At 55.4% G+C, this 18324-nt stretch overlaps 2 protein-coding genes across 5 annotated transcripts; one reads left to right on the top strand and one right to left on the bottom strand.

Moving 5' to 3' along the window:
• Positions 1–79: 79 nt before the first annotated feature.
• LOC101822414 (adenylate kinase isoenzyme 1) lies at positions 80–8912 on the top strand. Of its 4 annotated transcripts, XM_040739302.1 has the most exons (7): positions 82–333; positions 1009–1208; positions 2525–2638; positions 6025–6219; positions 6745–6878; positions 7689–7722; positions 8096–8912. In XM_040739302.1, the coding sequence occupies exons 1-5, from the start codon at positions 273–275 to the stop codon at positions 6811–6813; spliced, it is 639 nt and encodes a 212-aa protein (XP_040595236.1). In that variant the 5' UTR covers positions 82–272; the 3' UTR covers positions 6814–6878; positions 7689–7722; positions 8096–8912. The 4 variants fall into 4 exon arrangements, with proteins under 4 accessions (XP_040595237.1, XP_040595238.1, XP_040595235.1 ...); XM_040739303.1 differs by lacking the exon at positions 7689–7722 and having other exon boundaries at positions 80–333; positions 6745–6873; XM_040739304.1 differs by lacking the exon at positions 7689–7722 and having other exon boundaries at positions 80–333.
• Positions 7593–18066, bottom strand: LOC101844758 (KH-type splicing regulatory protein). Its single transcript, XM_040739294.1, has 18 exons — positions 17659–18066; positions 15627–15723; positions 14737–14775; positions 14393–14432; positions 13251–13300; positions 13070–13141; positions 12347–12404; positions 11968–12142; positions 11787–11885; positions 11494–11592; positions 11305–11407; positions 10725–10970; positions 10489–10649; positions 10302–10411; positions 10008–10096; positions 9725–9925; positions 9576–9653; positions 7593–9491 (listed from the first exon to the last, which is right to left on the bottom strand). Exons 1-18 carry the CDS (start codon positions 17908–17910, stop codon positions 9214–9216), a joined length of 2247 nt encoding a protein of 748 aa, XP_040595228.1. The 5' UTR covers positions 17911–18066; the 3' UTR covers positions 7593–9213.
• Between the last annotated feature and the right edge of the window lie 258 nt (positions 18067–18324).

Raw genomic sequence — 18324 nt, 5'->3', positions numbered from 1 at the left:
TGGGAAGGGCGTCTTCTGGCCGGAGCGTCCTCGGCACTCTTGCGCATGCGCTAACGTGCTCAAGAAGCGGGCGCGGAGGCCGCGTTGCCACAGCAACCGCGGCGGGCTCCGCGGGAGAACTCTCGGGGCGAGCCTGGGACTCCGTTTTCTGTGTCCCCGGGCCTGCGGGGTCCCCGGCATCTTGCAAAATGGGCCCCTTGTGACGTAGAGCGGAGCCGAGGGGTCGGGACGGGTGGGGAGCGGGTCCCCGCGTACCCCGGCATGCGGGCGAGATGGGTCTGTGCGAGTCCACGCTGCCCCAGGTGGGCAGAGATTTGAGGCCCCAGGAGAAGGGTAACGTCGTGGGGTGGCTGGCTTACAGGGGTCACGGACGGGGCGTGGGAGCAGGTCCCCCACCCTGCGGGGGTGCGCACACTACTAACCCGGCAGGAACGCAGCTGCGCGCGCGCGCCCTCTCCCCACCCCTTGGGAGGTGACGCGTGGTGGGGCCAGTCTCCGAAAACGGCAATTAACAACCCCAGAGGAAGGTTTCAGAGAAAGGGGCCTGAGGGATGCACAGGAGTTGGTTAAGCAGAGGCACGAGGGAGGCACAAGCCTTGAACCGTAAACTACTGACTCTGAGACATTCATTTCTTCACCCTCAAGGGCCATGCGCCCTGGGTTACTGAGGCTGGCTAGGGGGACCAAAGCGAGTGCAAAGGGACAAAGAACCATGGCTGACTGTGGAAGACATGGGGGTCTGAGGCGGGGCAGGAGTGATACAGCTATAGACGTAAGCAGGCAGGATAGTCAGGACCACCGCATGCTGGGCTGAGCAGGGTGCGGCTGGGGGACCTTGAGGGTCTCTCCTTTCATTGTCTGTGAAATGGGCTGATGGAATTACTGGAGTGCTCCAAGGAGGCCTGTGCAAATGACTCAAGAGAATCCCAGCACTGGGATCCTTCGATTCGAGACCAGGGCACCCTAAAGACACGCACTAGTACCCACTGTCTTCCCTGAACACCGCAGATGTCCTGAAGTCCCCCCTGATCATCTTCGTGGTGGGCGGCCCCGGCAGCGGGAAAGGGACACAGTGCAGAAACATGGCCACCAAGTACGGCTTCTGCCACGTGGGGCTGGGCCAGCTGCTGCGGGAGGAGGCTCAGAGCAGCACCCAGCGGGGCCGGAAGATCCGGGACATCATGCAGCAGGGACTCCTGGTGCCCACGGTGAGAGTGAAGGGGGGCGGGGCAAGGCAGCACAGAGTCCCCAGGAAGCCAGGGTGTCTCTGGGAAGTGTCAGCAGACACTTCCCAGAGAAGACTGAAGTGGGCCCGTTAACCGCACCTGCTGCTTTGGCCCAGGGCCTGGGTTTGGTTCCCAGCACCCACATGGCGGCTCACATCCAAGGGACCTGATGCCCTCTTCTATGCTCTGAGGGCTTTGCATACGTGCACAGACATCCATGTAGGCAAACATTCATACAAATAAAACTCTTATCAAAAGAAGCCCTGCTGAAGCCTGCGGGGGAGGTCCGTTGGTAGAGCGCTCACCTAGAATGCACCAAGTCCTGGGTGCCATCCCAGCACCATAGAAACCGGGTACACACTGGGCACCCAGCACTCAGGAAGATGAGTATGGTGGTGTCTGTGACCACACAGAGAGTTCATGCCACGGGTCAGAGAGATGGCACCATGGGTGAAAGCCCTTCTGAATGCCCAGCCTTTGTGATAGGAGAGAACCAACATATGTTGTCTTCTGCCGCCACATGCCGTGTGTGGCGCATGTACAACCCCAGAACTAGAAAAATAATAAAGAGCTCTAAGAAACTTTTGTTTGTTTGTTTCCTCAAGACAGGGTTTCTCTGTGTAGCCCTGGCTGTCCTGGAACTCAGTCTGTAGACCAGGCTGGCTTGGAACTCACAGAGATCCACTTCCCTCCAGAGTGCTGGGATTAAAGGCATGTGCCACCACTACCCAACAAAATTAACTTTTTAAAAAAAAATCATTTTTGAGACAAGGCTTCTCTGTAGCTTTTGAGCCTGTCCTGCACCACCACTAGCTGGCCAAAAACAAATTTCTTTTTTTTTTTTTTTTTTTTTTTGGTTTTTACGAGACAGGGTTTCTCTGTATTGTTTTGGAGGCTGTCGGTCCAGCCCAGCCTCGAACTCACAGAGATCCGCCTGCCTCTGCCTCCCGAGTGCTGGGATTAAAGGCGTGCGCCGCCACTGCCCGGCCTAAGAGTAAATAAATTTCTAAGAGGTGGTGTTGCACTCCTTTAATCCCAGTATTTGGAAGGCAGAGCAGTCATATCTCTGGGAGTTCGAGGCCAGCCTGGTCTATGAGTTCTAAGACAGCCAGGGCTGCACAGAGAGACCCAGTCTCCTAGAGGAAGCCAGTGATTGAGGTTTTGTTTCTGCCTCATGTGAACTCCAGACTGAATGACCTTTGCAGCACCTGGCCTCTCCAGGGTGACAGGTCCCCTGGCCTCTCCAGGATGACAGGTCCTGAGCACTGGGTCTTGAGTCCGTGCACTTTTGTTCTCAGGGACTCATTCTGGACATGGTCTGCGACAACCTGTTGGCTCGTCCAAAGAGTCGAGGCTTCCTCATCGATGGCTTCCCCAGAGAGTTGGAACAGGCCAAAGAGTTTGAGCGGATTGTGAGTGCCTCAACCCGTGTCCTTGGGTGTGTATGCCTGCTTGGGGGTTCTACGCTACCCTCCTCCACTCTTTTTTTTTTTTTTTTTTTTTTGGTTTTTCAAGACAGGGTTTCTCTGTGGCTTTGGAGGCTGTCCTGGAACTCCCTTGGTAGTCCAGGCTGATCTCGAACTCACAGAGATCCGCCTGCCTCTGCCTCCTGAGTGCTGGGATTAAAGGTGTGCGCCACCAACGCCCGGCTCCACTCCCCTTAAAAGCCCTAGCGGATGATGAGGTGGGACCTGAGGCTGGGAGGCAGGCCTGGCTTCCTTCCTTCCTTCCTTCCTTCCTTCCTTCCTTCCTTCCTTCCTTCCTTCCTTCCTTCCTTCCTTCTGCTCTCATAGCCTAGGCTAGTCTCAAACTCTTAAGTAGGACAGGCTGACCTTGAAGTCCTAACCTTCCTGCCTCTGCCTTTGGGGTGTCAGTATGGAATGGCAGGCCTGTGCTACCACACCTGGTTTATGTGCAGAGGGTGGAACCCAGGGCAGCAGCTGGGCGAGCCCTCTGCCCCGCTCCCCCAGCCCGCATATGTGCAGAAAGGGTTAGAAGGCCGCACAGAGGCACAGGCCTGTGACCTCAGCACTGGGAGCCTGTAAGGTAGGAAGATTATGATTTCCAGGCCAGCCCAAGCTACATGTAGAGTTCAGCTGTCTCAAACAAACAAACAAACAAACAAACAAACAAAAACATGGACTGTAGAGATGGCTCAGTGGTTAAGAACACCGATTGCTCTTCCAGAGATCGAGTTCAATTCCCAGCAACCACATGGTGGCTCCCAGCCATCTGTCATAGGATGGGATGCCCTTTTCTGGCCTGCAGGTATACTTGCATTCATACATGAAATATAAATAAAAATACCAAAAAAGCAAAACTTTAGGCCTGAGGAGGACTCAGCTGTTAAGAGCACTGACTCCTCTTTAGTTCAGTTCCCAGCACCTACATGGTTCACAACCACCTGTAACTCGTTTCAGGGGATCTGACGCCCTCTTCTGGCCCTACAGGCTTCTGTGTGTATACGGTGCACATAAACTCACCCAGGCAAAACACGCATACATTTGTTTTGTTTTTCGACACAGGGTTTCTCTGTGTAGCCCTGGCTGTCCTGAAACTGGATTTGTACACCAGACTGGACTCTATCTTAGAGATCCGCCTGCCTCTGCCTCCTGAGTTCTGGGATGGTTCATACACACATTAAAAAAAAAAAAAAGATTTAACCTAACAAAACAAAACCAAAAAGAAACTAAGGTGGAGGAACACCACTGGGAAGTACTGTTGGCCTCCATATTCACAAGCACACGTAGATGCTGATGGTGCGAGCTGATGGAAGATTCCAGAGGGTGAATTTATTCATGCATTGTGTTGCCAATGGGCTCAGGAAGCATTCCCACTGCTGTTGCCATGGGGATGTGCAGGCCCCACGTTACCAAGCCAGTGGTTTTATGAGAGGCTGGGAGCTGGGATGCAGAATTAGCAATCCCCCCACCTTGTTTAAATATCAGTCACAGATTTTTAAACTGTGAAACTGTAACCCAAAGGGAACTGTGGGCTGGGAGTCAGGGTGGAGCAGCCTCAGTCTTCAGTGTCTCATGTAGCCCAGGCTGGCCTCTAACTCTTTAAGTACGCAAGGATGGCCTTGATGTTGATGCTCCTGCCTCCACCTCCCCAGCACTAGGATGACAGTGAGGCAGCATTGGCTGGCTGGCTTGTATTTGTTTTTGGCTGTTTCTTGCGACAGTGTCTCTCTATAGCCAGGAAGCCCCTGCAATCCTCCTGCCTAGGCCCACTAAACACTAGGACACAGGCATGCATCATCACAGCAAGCTGTTGGCTGGACAGGTAATAGTTAATTCCTTTTAAAAAGATATTTAAGCCGGGCGTTGATGGCGCATGCCTTTAATCCCAGCACTCGGGAAGCAGAGGCAGGCAGATCTCTGTGAGTTCGAGACCAGCCTGGTCTACAAGAGCTAGTTCCAGGACAGCCTCCAAAGCCACAGAGAAACCTTGTCTCGGAAAAAAAAAAGGATATTTAAATTTATGCATATATGAGTGTTTTGCTTGCATGCATGTATACCCACCACAGATAAGCCTGACTGGTCTGCTTTTGAGGTCTAGGTATGAAGATTGCATTGGATCCCCTGGAACTGGACTTAGAGCAGTTGTGAGCCATCATGTGGAAGCTGGGAATCAAACTGGGTCCTCCCCAAGTACAAGTACTCATTCTTTTTTTTTTTTTTTTTTTTTTTTTTTACGAGACAGGGTTTCTCTGTATTGTTTTGGAGGCTATCAGTCCAGCCCGGCCTCTAACTCACAGAGATCCGCCTTCCTCTGCCTCCTGAGTGCTGGGATTAAAGGCGTGCGCCACCACCGCCCGGCTCTACAAGTACTCTTTCACTGCGCTCTAACTATGGGTGCACGCTATGGTACGCACACAGAATAGACCTTTGTCTTAAAGACTTGAAGAATGAAGCCTGGTGGTTCTCTAACACCCATAAAATCCCCAAGGGGCTGAGATATGGCTCAGGGATGGAGCGCCTGCCTAGAGTCCCCAGTGAGAGGTTGGAGGTGTAGTTAAGGGGTGGAACCCCTGCCTATAATCCACCCCCCTCCCCGTGAGGAGCTGGGGGCATGGTCTGGGCAGCAGGTGACCTTCACCCTTTTACACAGAGCACTGGCTTCCCATATTCGAAGCCCTGGGCTCCGTCCCCAGGCCCTGTGTAGAAGTGAAACTCTATTAGTGTCAGCTAAGGATGTGTGGAAGATAAGGGACTTTGGTGGTGTCTCTGTCCTCACAGAAAGCAAGAAACCAGGCATGGTGGTGCACACCTGTCACCCCAGCACTGGACTGGGGAAGTGGAACAGGACAATTGGGGTTCAGGTTCATCCTGGACTTCATGAGACCCCGTCCAAAAGAAGAGGGAAAAACAAACAAAGAAAAAAAGAGAGCCAGGTCAGGCGTTGGTGGCGCACGCCTTTAATCCCAGCACTTGGGAGGCAGAGGCAGGTGGATCTCTGTGAGTTCGAGGCCAGCCTGGTCTACAAAGTGAGTTCCAGGACAGCCTCCAAAGCCACAGAGAAACCCTGTCTCGAAAAAACCAAAAACCAAAACCAAAACCAAAAAACAAAAAAAAACCCAAGAGTGTATATTGCTGTCTGCAGAGGACTGGAGTTCAGTTTTTAGCTTCTGTATAGGTGACTCGTTACATCCACAAACATTGAATTTATATCACACACACACCCCACCCAGCCTTTTGTTCTCAGTAGCCTGGTATCTCCCCAGGCTCTTGGTCTCTTGGGAACCTGTGTGAGACCCTCTCCTCACCTCACCCTTTCCTGTTGGGTTACTGCCTAGGTGGGCAGGGCCCCCAACATAGTCATGGTGTTTGACTGCTCCATGGAGACCATGGTGCGGAGAGTGTTGCAACGTGGACAGGTGGAGCACCGAGCAGACGATTCAGAGCCGGCCATCCACAAGCGCCTGGAGACCCACTACACCCTCTGTGAGCCTGTCCTGACCTTCTACCAGCAAAAGAACCTTCTGCGAAATGTGGGTACCCAGAAGGGGAGCCCCACTTTATCAGCCTGGGTCTGCCATTTTCCCCGGTTTGTAGTGAGGGGGTTCCATTTCCATAGAGCAGCACAGGCTGAGGCCTCATGTAGCCCAGGCTGGCCTAGAACTCATATAACCCCTCCATCAGTCTCGAGAGCACTGACAGGTGTAGCAACTGATGTGCTTGCAGCTCCTGAAAGCTAGTGAGGCCGCTACTGCCACCAGTGTAGCCATGAAGCCCTGGGGCGCCCACTTGTCTGGCTCAGCACCTGCTGGGGGGCAGTTAGTGTCAGCACAAGGGAGTTAGATAAGGGACTTTGGTGGTGTCCTCATGCCTGGGAGAAACAAGCACCGGAAATTGCCCTCTCCTGCTCCCTGCACCCATAGGGTGTCTATTCCCCGCCCCCTCCCACCCATTGCTGCCACCGAGGCTGCACACCAGGGGCTTGCCTCCAAGGGGTTATGGGTTCATAGCTCTTGCCACGGGCTGCACCCTTGGCCCCATGGCTTCCTCTCCCCTAGATCTTGGCTGAAGAAGCCCCTGAGAGCATTTTTGCCAAGTGCTGCTTCGTCATTGAGAGTCTGCAGTGAGACAGGGAGGGGCTGACGTCTGGCCTACCCCATTCCCCACAGCACACAGGACCCAGGCCTGTGAGGTGAGACCCTGGTGATAACAGGACCCTTGTGGCACCTAGTACAGCCAGAAGGAAACTTCACCTAGAGGTGGTAGCTGCCTGGTCATTTTTGTAGAGTGCCATGGTTTGCAGGTAGTCTGTGGACAGCTTTGAGGATTAGGTTCTTTTGACCCTGATGCTGTGGCCCCTACGTTCCCCTTGCATCTGGTTGGGGTACAGAGGAGGCACTGCACCTGACTTTGAGACCAGCAGTGCCGTCTCCCTGGCCTTGACTGACTGACCCAGGTTGACCTCTACTTCCCACTCCATGTTAGACACACACAGAGTTAGACCTGTGCCCCAGCGGGATGCTTCCACAAGGCAGCCTTAGTGACAAGTGTGGCCACATCCATGGGAACATGAGCCCCTGGGACCCTCCTCAGTGCCTAGTTCCCTGGGTCCCAGGGGGCTAGAGTGCAGATGGCTGGGCAGGCTCCCCAAAAGGAAGGGGCTACACTCTATCTCCTCTACCCACTCATCCGCTTCCTCCACAAGCACAGCCGTGTGCACGGGAAGGAAGTTAGGAAAACTGGCACCTGCCAACCGTGCCCTAGAAACCAAGACAAAACCCCCCAAACACGAAGCTGCTCACCTCCAGTCACCATTACCAGGGTTATGTTCACAACATCTACAAAGATGATGTTTCAGAAGTGTACTTGAAGGGTGGGAGACAGATGGCAGCCAGCAAGACACGGGGAGGTTTTGTTACCATTTATTTGTGAAGTTAAAAACGAGCGATAAAAAGTAAAAACTGCCATACAATTTTTTTTGTTCTCATTTTTTTTTTCTCAGTTTATCTCATCTTCAACAGATGACAACGTACCAGGCCAGTCCTGGGGGTTGGGGCGGGTACAGGGTGGAGCCAGGAAAGAGCAGGGGGGAGAGAGTGGGGAGAGGGGGAGAGACAGATAGATGGGCAGGGCAGGAGGGGCCTGCGACACCCACACCTGGTCCAAGGAATGTTCCAACTCTAACTAAAAAAAAACGAAAAAAAGAGATAGCAAGAGTGACTTTCTTTCCTTTAAAAAGTTTATTAAAAACAAGAATAGGGCCCCGGGCAGTAGGGAGAAAGTGAACCGCTTCCCTCAGAGGGGTAGGCTCGGAGGCTGGGGGATAGAGATTTATATATTTCTATATATATATCATTTTATAGGTTTTGTTCTGCTCTTTGTGATTTAATTTTTAAACTTTTTTGGCAGAGGTTAAATTCTCGCTATTTTCTAAGGCTGGCTCAACATGAAGGATCCCGATTTTGGAAGGAAAAAGATGTGAGACACAGAACGAGAGAGGGAACGCCTCAGCATGAGGGGGGCCCTGCACTCCGGGCGGCCGTTGCTCTCTCACCAAACCAATCAAATATAGAAACCAATAAAGCCCCCAAATGGAACAAAAATGGAGGAAAAAAACATTTTCACAGATGAAGTTCATATCCATTTGCTTCAATTGCCTGCGGAGAGGGAGAGACAGGAATGGTCACGGCAGGAGGGCGGCTGGGGTGCCAGAGGCTGCGACTCCAGGCAGCGGGCCAGGAGGCCAGGGCCCAAGCCTGCACAGGCCAGGCAGGGGGCTGTGACTGTCTGTCTTGGGGACTCCAGGGAAGTCAGACTGCTCCTTGGTGGAGGAGAAGCAGAAGGAAGAGGAGGAGGGGTCTGCAGCAGAAGAAGCCAAGAGGCACAGAAGGGGCACACAGGGGCGAAGTGCCAGGGTGGGGAGGGGGACGGAGGAGGGAGGCGGCGGCTCGGCGTCACAACATTCAGATCATGGTGTCCCCACAACACCCCTGTGAGGTAGGTTGGAAGGTGGCAACGATCGTCATGCCCACTTCACAGACAAGACCGGGACACAGAGGCAAGTGCACAAGAGGTGGCCTCGCCAGGCAGGGAGGGCCCAGTCCCCTCAGTGGGCTCCTCCATCCCAGCAGAGCCAGGGCCGCCTGCAACACGCAGTTACTTGGACATGGGGGATAAAGATGGTGGTTTTAAAAAAATAAAACAATAAAAAAGAATAAAACCCAAATAGTGATGCTGAGAAGGGGGGAAAAATACACATTTTCTTCCCAAGTGGCCAGATTTTGAGCGAGCAGGTTCAGCAACTGGCATGGCGCCCAGCGCAGTCCCCTCTTCCTGCCCCACCCGGGACACCCCAGCAGTTCAGAGTTCCACCTTTTCGGCTGGTGCCCCCAGCACCCGACAACGTTGCACCAACAGCGGCTGCCGGAGGAGCCTCTTCCGTGAGCCTCTGCACCCAGCGGGCGCTTCCCAGCGGTGGGGCTGCGGGCTCCGGGAGACTCTGGCCACGCGCCCGAGGCTGGCTTGCATCAAGGGCACACCCCGCAGGGGAAAGGGTTTCCGGCGCTACCCACTAAGGCAGGATGGACGGTGGCCGGGGGTTGGAAGGAGAAAGGAGGAGGAGGAGGGTGGCAGTTCCCACTTGCCTGCTGCTGTCCCTGCTGGGTGGGAGGTGGCTGCGGGCCACCAGGGCCTGGGGTCTGTCCGTAGTAAGCGGCCTGCTGTCTGTAATACTCAGCCCAGGCAGCACTGTAATCAGGCTGGGAGCCAGGGGGTGCTCCAGGACCGCCACCAGTGGCCACTTGCGCTGTGGGCAGAGAGGACATGAGTGGTTGGCAGAAGAACCCACTCCCACCTGTAGCCCCACCTCTGACCGCACCCAAAAGCTCACCTTGCTTCTTGTAGTATTCCTCCCAGGCCTTGGTGTAGTCCTGCTGTGGGGGTGCTCCAGGCTGCTGGGGCTGCTGGCCTGAGGAACAGGGTGTCAGGGCAGCTGGACTCTGTGGGATACCCCCCACTGCTCCCTGGCACCAAACTTACCTATTTTCTTGTAATACTCTTCCCAAGCCTTGGTGTAGTCCGACTGGCCCGTGGGTGGAGGCTGGGGGGGCTCCCCCTGCGCAGGAGGAGCTGCAGGAGCTGGGGCAGGGCCTGGCACAGGACCTGGGGGTTGCTGGTAGTAATGGGAGTAGTAGGCGGCCCAGGCAGCATTGGGGTCTGCAGCTGCTGCGGCAGCTTTGTCTATAGGAAGACGTATCAATTGAGGGAGGCAGAGCAGTTGGCGCGGCACCCCTCCAATTCCCTATGAGGTGCTGATACTTACTTGGGTCGTGAGGGGCAGGCGGTTGCCACTGGGGGTAGGTATTGCCCCAGCCCTGAGGCGGGTACTGGTGAGGAGGGGGACCACCGGCACTGCAGGGGGGAGAGGTGGTCAATGAGAGTGGAAACAGAAGCCCCTACCAACCCCAAAAGCTGGGGCTGACACACACAGGATGGAGAGCAGGGTAAAGGCAGCAGAGTCTCTTACAGCGCCTATCACACAGGCTGAACAAACCTGACCCTCCTGTGCCAGGCCCCATAACCCCACACACAACCCAATAAGCCAAGGAATACTCACTGTGGGGGTGCTCCTGGAGGCCCCTGGTTGAAGGGTCCAGGGTTGAAAGGCCCCATGGGTCCAGCAGGGCCTGGTCCTCCAGGGCCTGGTCCAACTGGGCAGAGAGGACCCTGGGGAGAGAAGTGGCAGCTGTGGTTAGCCGACCAAAGGGGAGGGAGCACCTTCACCAGCACCCCATGGAACCCACCTCAATCTTCTCCTCAATGAGCTGCTTTGCATGGTCAATCTGCTGGGGAGAGCCCCGGATGACAAACAACTTGAAGTTGGGGTCCCCATTGGGCGGCAGTTGCCGAGATATCTCCACAAAGGCGCCCGTCTGCTGATTAATGGCCTTCACGTTCTCACCACCTGTGGGATGACAGCTAGTGAAGGGCCGGCGAGTGCAGAGCCAGGCAGGGGAAGGGCAGAGCCTCAGGGACTCACCTCGGCCAATGACCAGTCCACACTTGTGGGTAGGAATGGAGAAGGTCATCTCCCCTCCAGGAGGGCCCCAGTTCCCTTGGCCTCGGCCCCGGCCCCTGCCCCCAGGAGGCATGCCAGGGGCCCCTGGAGGACCTGGGGGTCCACTCCGAAGGCTCTGGAGGAGGTCATTGATGATCCGGGCTGCGTGCTCACACCGATCCGGAGGCCCCATGATGTGAGCAATCTTCTCAGGGCCTGTCCCGTCATCTGACATCCACACCGAGAAATGGTTACTCACTTAAAGTAAGGCCAAGCTCCTTGACTACACCTCTGTTAGAGACCAGTTCCCATGACCTGACACTGCCATGCAGCTGGGCTAGCATGGAAGCCCGTTTCCCAGAACAAGCCCCCACCTCTCAGAGGCAGCACGAGTGTCCTCCCACCTTGGAGGCCCATAAAATTAGCTAAGCTTGGGGAAACAATGGTTTCTGAATAGCAACTGACAGGAACTGAACATCAGCTTTCTGTAGGCCCTTGGCGCAATGGGGGCAGTGGCAGGGGCAATGCCACTGCCTGGGCCAAGGTGGTGTCCACCCCTGACCTTGTTTGAACTGGATGCGCACACCAGCGTCATTCTGGATCTTCTTGATCATCTCTCCACTCCGGCCAATGACCACACCAACCGAGTGCCGGGGCACAGGCACCTGGGAGACCAGGAGGCACAGGATGTCCACCGTGCCCTTAGCTCTGCCCGCACCCACTGCCCACCCCTCGGCAGCGCTCCACTCACATCGATGCCTCCACCAACTCGAGATCCATACTCATTGCGGTCCCCAAAGCCGCCCTGGTCACGTTCTCGAAGGATGTCCATCACCATCTCACAAGCTTGCTGTGAACACAGCACACTGGACAGTGGGCACAGGCCAAGTGTACTGCCCAGCACCCACCTCCCTTAGAGAGCTGCTCACCCCAGGAAAGAGGCTGAAGGGCTAAGGAGAGGCTACTGCTGACAGCAGTCAGGCGAGACCTCAGGTCAGGGCTGACACTGGAGCCTACTGGAGACCATGCTGCTTGGGCACTTACCTGTACTTTGTATGGGTCCCCGATGATCCTCAGTGGCTTGTCCACATTTGTATTCTGGGAGCCATCCTGAATTAAAATCATCTTCACTCCGGCACGTTCCTGCAGTGATAAATGCCTGTAAGAAGTATGCTCTGGCAGGGGCCTGCTGAGGACTAGTGTTCTGGCCTATGCCGCTCCGCACCTGTAGCTGCTTGATGGTCTCCCCACCCTTGCCAATGACCAGGCCAGCCTTGCCAGCGGGGATCATGATCTCCTGCACCGTGCCATTCTGACCACCATTAGCGTTATCATGGAACTGTCCTGGGGGTCCCCCACGGCCCCGCGACACGATGTCATCCAGCATCATCTTCGCCTTTCTGGGGGAGAGAACAGGGTGACCACTCAGAGTGTGAATCCAGTGCACCCCCAACTCAGGTGAGCTATTTGGTAGGGTCAAGGACCTGGAGCTGCTCTGGATTGAGAGGGGGTGTCAACACATCCACACAACTCTAGGCACAGGTCAGATGGGAGACACACATGGGTGTCACTAACCCCTGTAGGAGACCCAACTGGGAACTTACTGGACTGACTCGGGGGCTCCAGTCAAGGACACACTGCGCTCAGGGAGGCCACCACTATCTGCAGAAAAAGAGAGGCTCAGTGCTCAGAGGGCTGCTGTGAGGAACAGGACACTTCCAGAACAGTCTGCAACTCTCCCTGCCAACAGACACCTGGAAGGCTGCTTTTCAAGAACTCAGGAGGTAGGCATGTAGAGCGCCATGCCCCCATCACCCTAGCAACATGAGGCCAAGGCAAGAGGATGGTGAGGGGAAGAGGAGACTCCAGCAAACAGTTCAGGGATCCCCTAGCAGCATCCAGGACCATGGCTCAAGTCTGAACAGAGAATCCTGAGCAAGGCCCTACAGCCTCAGAGCCAGGTTGACCCGGCCACTCTGCCTCTAACCCTAAATCCATATTCCCTAGGTCCCCACCATGTAAAGAAGAAAAACAAGGGGCAGGGACATGACTCAGGAAGCAAAGATGCTCATCACGAACCCCAATGACCTGAGTTCAATCTCTGGATCCCATCTGATCGAGGGAGCCAGATAGCAGCACAGACCACAGGCTCTGATCACCCTGGAAGCGGCTGACCCCTGACCTCTACGAGCGTAGAGGAGGGCGGACACCAGTTACTGTGGCACCTGTCATCGTTAGTGGCAGTGCTGTGTGCATACGCAGGAAGCACCCACCCAGCAGAGTCAGCTCTGCACGAACCCCAGGCAACTTCAGGTGGAGAGCCATACCTGGTGAGATCTGAACCTTGCAGCCTGAGTCCTGTTGGATTTTGTTAATTTGCTCACCACCTCTGCCAATGACTGGGTTGGGAGGAAAGAAGAATGGTGAACGCCCGGCAAGGGTACCCAGATCAAGGCTCCCCACCAGCAGCCCGCGGCCCCCACCCTCCTAACAGGGACCCACACTCACTCAAGCCCACCATGCCGTCTGGGACCCTATACTCTTCTGTCATTGAGGTCCTGTGGAAGAAACACTGAACATCAGCCTGCAGCTGAAAGAGACCCCAGCTCTCCTGGAGATGAATGAAGGCCTGGCCTTTGCAGCCGAAGCACTTCTGCTGCAAGCTCTAACAACCCAAGGGCAATGGCTTCAGGGCCAGGGTGAAGACTGAGGACATCAGTCTACAGGCAGCACGGGCTGTCCCATTTCCTCAGACAGGAACAAGCACTCAATCCCTTGTTTTTGAAGACAGTATTCCAATGTAGCTCAGGCTAGCTTTGAACTAATCCCCTGCTTCCACCTCTCAAGAGCCAGGATGAGAGCTGTATGTCACCTTGCCTGTGATCTATTTGTTGTTTTTTGAGACAAGGTTTCTTTGTGTAGCTGTCCTAAAACTCACAGAGATCTATCTGCCTGCCCCTGTCTCCAAAGTGCTAGGATTAAAGGTGTGCACCACCAATGCCAGGCCTAAACAATTTCCTTTCTTCTTTTTATATTTTATGTGGATAGGTGTTTTGCCATTGGGTGTCAGATACCCTGGAAATAGAATTAAGGACAGTTGTGAACTGCCACACGGGTATTGGGAATTGAACCCAGGTCCGAAGAGTAGTCAGTGTTGCTAACTGCTGAGCCATCTCTCCAGCCCAACTCTATTGGCTGAGTTCCCTAGCTTGGACATTTTCATACTGCACTGACAGTCCAGACATCAGTAATCAGTAAAAAGGGGACTCATCATACACAGTTCATCTCATTCTCCAGTCAATGTCTATTGTATTTCAAGAAACTACAGGCTTGTTCAAAGAAAATCGATGGCCTATCCCAACAACCTGGTCAGATTCAGCCCAGGCCATCTGAGGCAACCAGACAGCAGCAGAGACCCACAGCCTCTAACCACCCTGGGACCATCTAACTGATCCTGGCCAGTGCTTCTTGAGTGCCTGAGGGTGGGGGAATGGGGAAACAGGCAGGGCAGTGAGGAAATGAGGAGCCACATTGCTCCCATGGCCACAACACCTCCCTCCATCCCCAGCCTGCCATCACCCCCTGGCTCCACAGGTGCCTCCATGCCAGCCCCCAAACCAGAGACAGCAGAAGGCCAGGGAACAGCTTACCTGGGGGGAGGATGGATGGGTCCCAGTTGAGAACCAATTGCTGGGGAGAGAAATTTAAAGCAGAGCCTGGTTTAGCACCTATCTAGGCCCCACAACCCCAACCCACGATGCCCTGTTTATATTGGGGGGGGATGGTACCCACGACATGGCTCTGTGCCTAGATCTCATCCTGAGGGCACTGTGCCCTCTTCCCCATGAAAGCCCACCTCTAGGGCTTTTGTTTCTATTTCTCTAGGCGTGAGGACCCTTAACCCTTCTGAGCCACTGCACACAGGTACTCAGCACACAGGTGCTGGACACCCAATGCTCCCAATGCCCCCCCACGCATACACCATTGGACTTACAGTCTCCCTGGGAAGCCAGTTTCTTGCTGTCTGGCTGGTCTGTGGATGAGAGAGACTGTCAGATGCGACACCACCCACCCGCACCGCCTCAACCCCAAAGCTGGTGCAGCATGTTCCAGGCATAGTCACCACCATACCGCATGACAGCCAAGATAGAGGGTTAGAGGTGTTGGCCCAGAAAGGGGCAACATTCCCAAGTCACTCACCACCCCAGAGTAAGTTCACTTTTTTAAAAAGATTTATTTATTAAATATGCAGTGTTCTGCCTATGTGTTTGCCTGCAGGACAGAAGAGGGCACCAGATCTCATAGATGGTTGTGAGCCACCATGTGGTTGCTGGGAATTGAACTCAGGACCTTTGGAAGAGCAGCCAGTGCTCTTAGCCATCTCTCCAGCCCAACGAACTTCACTTTTTTTTGTTTTACCAGACAGGGTTTCTCTGTACTGTTTTAGAAGCTGTCGGACCAGCCCGGCCTCGAACTCACAGAGATCTGCCTGCCTCTGCCTCCCGAGTGCTGGGATTAAAGGCGTGCACCACCACCACCCGGCCAAAGTTCACTTTTAACATGTGAACATTAGTAACATCACAGGGTCCTTCCAGATTAGAACTGGACCTACTCAGGGGACGAGTGTCCTGCTTAGGAACAACCTTGGCGATATTGTGTCCTGTGTCAGCCTCCCACAGGAAAGGAGCAATCTTGAAAACTTATAGTTTTCCCTGGTCACAATTAACCTGCCCTTCTCTCAGCTACCTGATACCTCAGGGTGGCAGATGGAACAAAAAACTGGGCAACTCCCCTGTCTTCGAGCCCCAGTGGGACAAAGTACTCCTCTCAGTCCCAGGCTGCCCTCCAGGGTGAAAGCCAGCCACCACTACCACCAGGAGTTACCTCCATCTTCCAGCTGTCTCTTTTGGCCCCCAAAACCGAAATCAGGAGTGTTGTTATTCACGGTAGTAGCAGCATCACCTCCGATTTTGGCTGCAATCTAGGGTTAGAAGTACAGACGAGTCACCACACCAAGCAACCCTCAAGTCTGACCCCAGTCTTGGCCTGGAGTGGCTGACCTGATTTTGAGAGGAGTTTAGGTATAGACACGCTGGAAGTTTTTAGGAGTCTCCCAAGTTTCCTAAGAACTGCAGACTCCATGTTCTTCCTTACTGACAGCACATGTACTCACAAACTACTCTAACTGCAAACGAAACAGCAACTCAAGGGGGACAGGATTCCAGTGTGGTCCTTCCAACTCTCCTGTCTCTCACAGCTGTCAATCTTTACAAAAGCATCCTGAGACATCTCAGCCAAGCTTCTGTCTTCAAGGCACCTGACATCCCCATATGACCAGAACAAATGCCCCCTTTGCAGAGTTCCAAGTGCACAGGGAGCATCTTCACATCATCCCTCCCCCAAACCAGCAAACACACCCCAAATCCTGAACTCATCTGGACCACTCCACTGTAAAAACCAAAAGTGTGCTTATCCTTGACAGGGATTGTCACCCCCAACTGACAGCGCCCACCCCCAGGGTAAGCTGCATCTTAATTGAGGCACTCTAGGGGATGACCAGAAAAGGGGCATGCTAGAAGCCACCCCACCTTGGAGTGAGGAAGGCAAACACAAGGCAGTACCCAACGGTTCCTCCCACCCTGGGAGAAGCCAGTCCTTAGCCCAAAGGCCTGGGGACAAGCCCTGGGCACCACCAGCCATTGTGAGCCCAGGCCACTTAACTTTTAGAGGTGACCAGATTGGGGCTGTAAGCAAAGCTGAGCGGGGCCACAACAGCACACGACACGTCTATGTGCTGTCATCAAAACAAGAGACACAACTCTTCTGAACTAATTCAGACAGTAAAAAGCAAGTTCTCATGTCTGCCTTCCCCACCTCACTCCAAGGCCCAGGCTCTCCAACAGACTCAGGAGGAAGGACTTTGCCCCACCCCTCACCAAGTCCCTTCCTAGGGAAGGGACGGAAATGGAAATGGGTGGTTTGGGGGACCTGTCCTGATTGGAAACGGGGTAGACATGTGTAAAGCAACACCTACCTATAAGGTAGGTGCTGAACTTCTGGGAGGGTCCAAGTATGTGCTAAGATGGGTCCCCACCTTCTAAGTTCGTGCTCACTCTTGGGAACCCCCTCAGATTCTGAGCTCTCATGTGCCTGAACAGTGGTCCCCTAGCATCTTTGGATGCTACTTTTGCAAAACCTGAGGTGGCTCTTGGGGACCCTAAGATTACAACCTCTCATGGGTTCCAAGAGGGGTCTCCCAGCATCTCCGACCTCATCCTTTCTGAACTAAGGAATGGCTCCCCGGCCTCAGATTCCAAGCCATCACGAGTCCTAAGACAAGTTCCCTAACATGACTCCTTAGGAGGGGTCCTCGGCTGCAAACCCAGGACTGGGCTCTTGGGGACACCCTCACCACGCCAAACCACAGGCCTTTGACGTATAGGAGGACCTCTTCAAACCACAAACCCTCCTGGATTCTGGAGTGGTCCCCCAGAATACAAGCCCTTGTTTCCCGAATAGAAACGCAGAGTACAACAAACTCGAGGGTGGCTCTTGGGGACACTGTCCCAGCCCGCAACCTTTGCGGGTCCTAGAGGAATCCTCCAGTGCACTCAGGAACGGCTTCTGGGAACCCCAAGGCAGCGACCTCCCTATTCTGAGAGCTCAGGAGTGGGTGTCGGGGACCCCCCAAGTCTCCAAACCGCCGTATGAGAGGGGTTGTTCAGTGCACAGAGTCTGGTCCTCGGGGGCCCCCTTTGAGCGCACCCCTAACTCGAAGCACGCCGAGGGTCACCCTCCTACCGAGGCAGCCCCGGACTCCCCGCCCCGAGCCCGCCGCCCACGTGACCCTCCCGCGACCCCGCGCGCGCCGCCGCCCCCTTCCCCGCGCGCGCACGCGCCTTCGCGGCCTCCTCACCTGGCGGGCCCGCTGCACGGCGTCGGCGAAGGCGTCTTTGCGGATCCCCGGGCCGCCGCCGCCCGGGGGCTGCGAGGGGCCGCCGGACGCGCCTCCTCCACCCGGGCCGCCGCCGCCAGGGCCTCCGCCGCCTCGGTCTCCCGCGCCCGGCGGGCCCGGCGGAGGGCCTCCTCCCGCACCCGCGGCCCCTGCTCCTCCGCCGGCGGGCGGCGGCGGGCCTGGCGGGGGGCCTCCGGTGCTGTAGTCCGACATGGAGCGGCGCGGACGGGCCTGGCGCGGAGGCTTCAAGCTGAGGAGGCGGCGGCGGCGGCGGCTCAACGCGGGAACAAGGCCTCGCTCCACACGGCCGCAGAGCACGATGGGAACCAGCGGCTGGGAAGACGACGAGGGGGGAAGAGGGGCGCCTCCTCCCGCCGCCGGCGTGACGGACGGCGCGGACCAGCCAGTTGAATGCGGCTGCCGTTCGGCGCCGACCAATCGTGGGCCGTGGGCCCGGGCGGCCAGTCAGAGTCTCGCAGGACCCAGGGGGCGTGAGGCGCGGAGTGACTGACGACCCTGGGACTCAATAAACCGTGGGCTGCTGGAGCTGGGCGGGCAATGGGAAGTCACGCGAGAAGACAGGAGGCCCAATGGAGCGTGAGTCCCAGATTCGCGGGGCGGCTCCTG

Source organism: Mesocricetus auratus, unplaced genomic scaffold (assembly GCF_017639785.1).
Source record: "Mesocricetus auratus isolate SY011 unplaced genomic scaffold, BCM_Maur_2.0 Super-Scaffold_100676, whole genome shotgun sequence".
Taxonomy (NCBI): Eukaryota; Metazoa; Chordata; class Mammalia; order Rodentia; family Cricetidae; genus Mesocricetus; species Mesocricetus auratus.
The sequence above is the reverse complement of the archived record's forward strand: the minus strand, read 5'-3'. Positions and strand labels throughout refer to the sequence as shown.

Excerpts from the sequence above, each read along its gene's own strand:
- LOC101844758 (XM_040739294.1), bottom strand. The coding sequence starts at position 17,910 with ATGTCGGACTACAGCACCGGAGGCCCCCCGCCAGGCCCGCCGCCGCCC. Across the intron at positions 14,433-14,736 it reads ACTGGCTTCCCAGGGAGACT|CAATTGGTTCTCAACTGGGA; the intron begins GTAAGTCCAATG and ends TTCTCTCCCCAG. Across the intron at positions 10,097-10,301 it reads CCTCCAGGAGCACCCCCACA|TGCCGGTGGTCCCCCTCCTC; the intron begins GTGAGTATTCCT and ends TCCCCCCTGCAG.
- LOC101822414 (XM_040739303.1), top strand. The coding sequence starts at position 273 with ATGGGTCTGTGCGAGTCCACGCTGCCCCAGGTGGGCAGAGATTTGAGG. Across the intron at positions 1,209-2,524 it reads AGGGACTCCTGGTGCCCACG|GGACTCATTCTGGACATGGT; the intron begins GTGAGAGTGAAG and ends TTTTGTTCTCAG. Across the intron at positions 2,639-6,024 it reads CCAAAGAGTTTGAGCGGATT|GTGGGCAGGGCCCCCAACAT; the intron begins GTGAGTGCCTCA and ends GTTACTGCCTAG.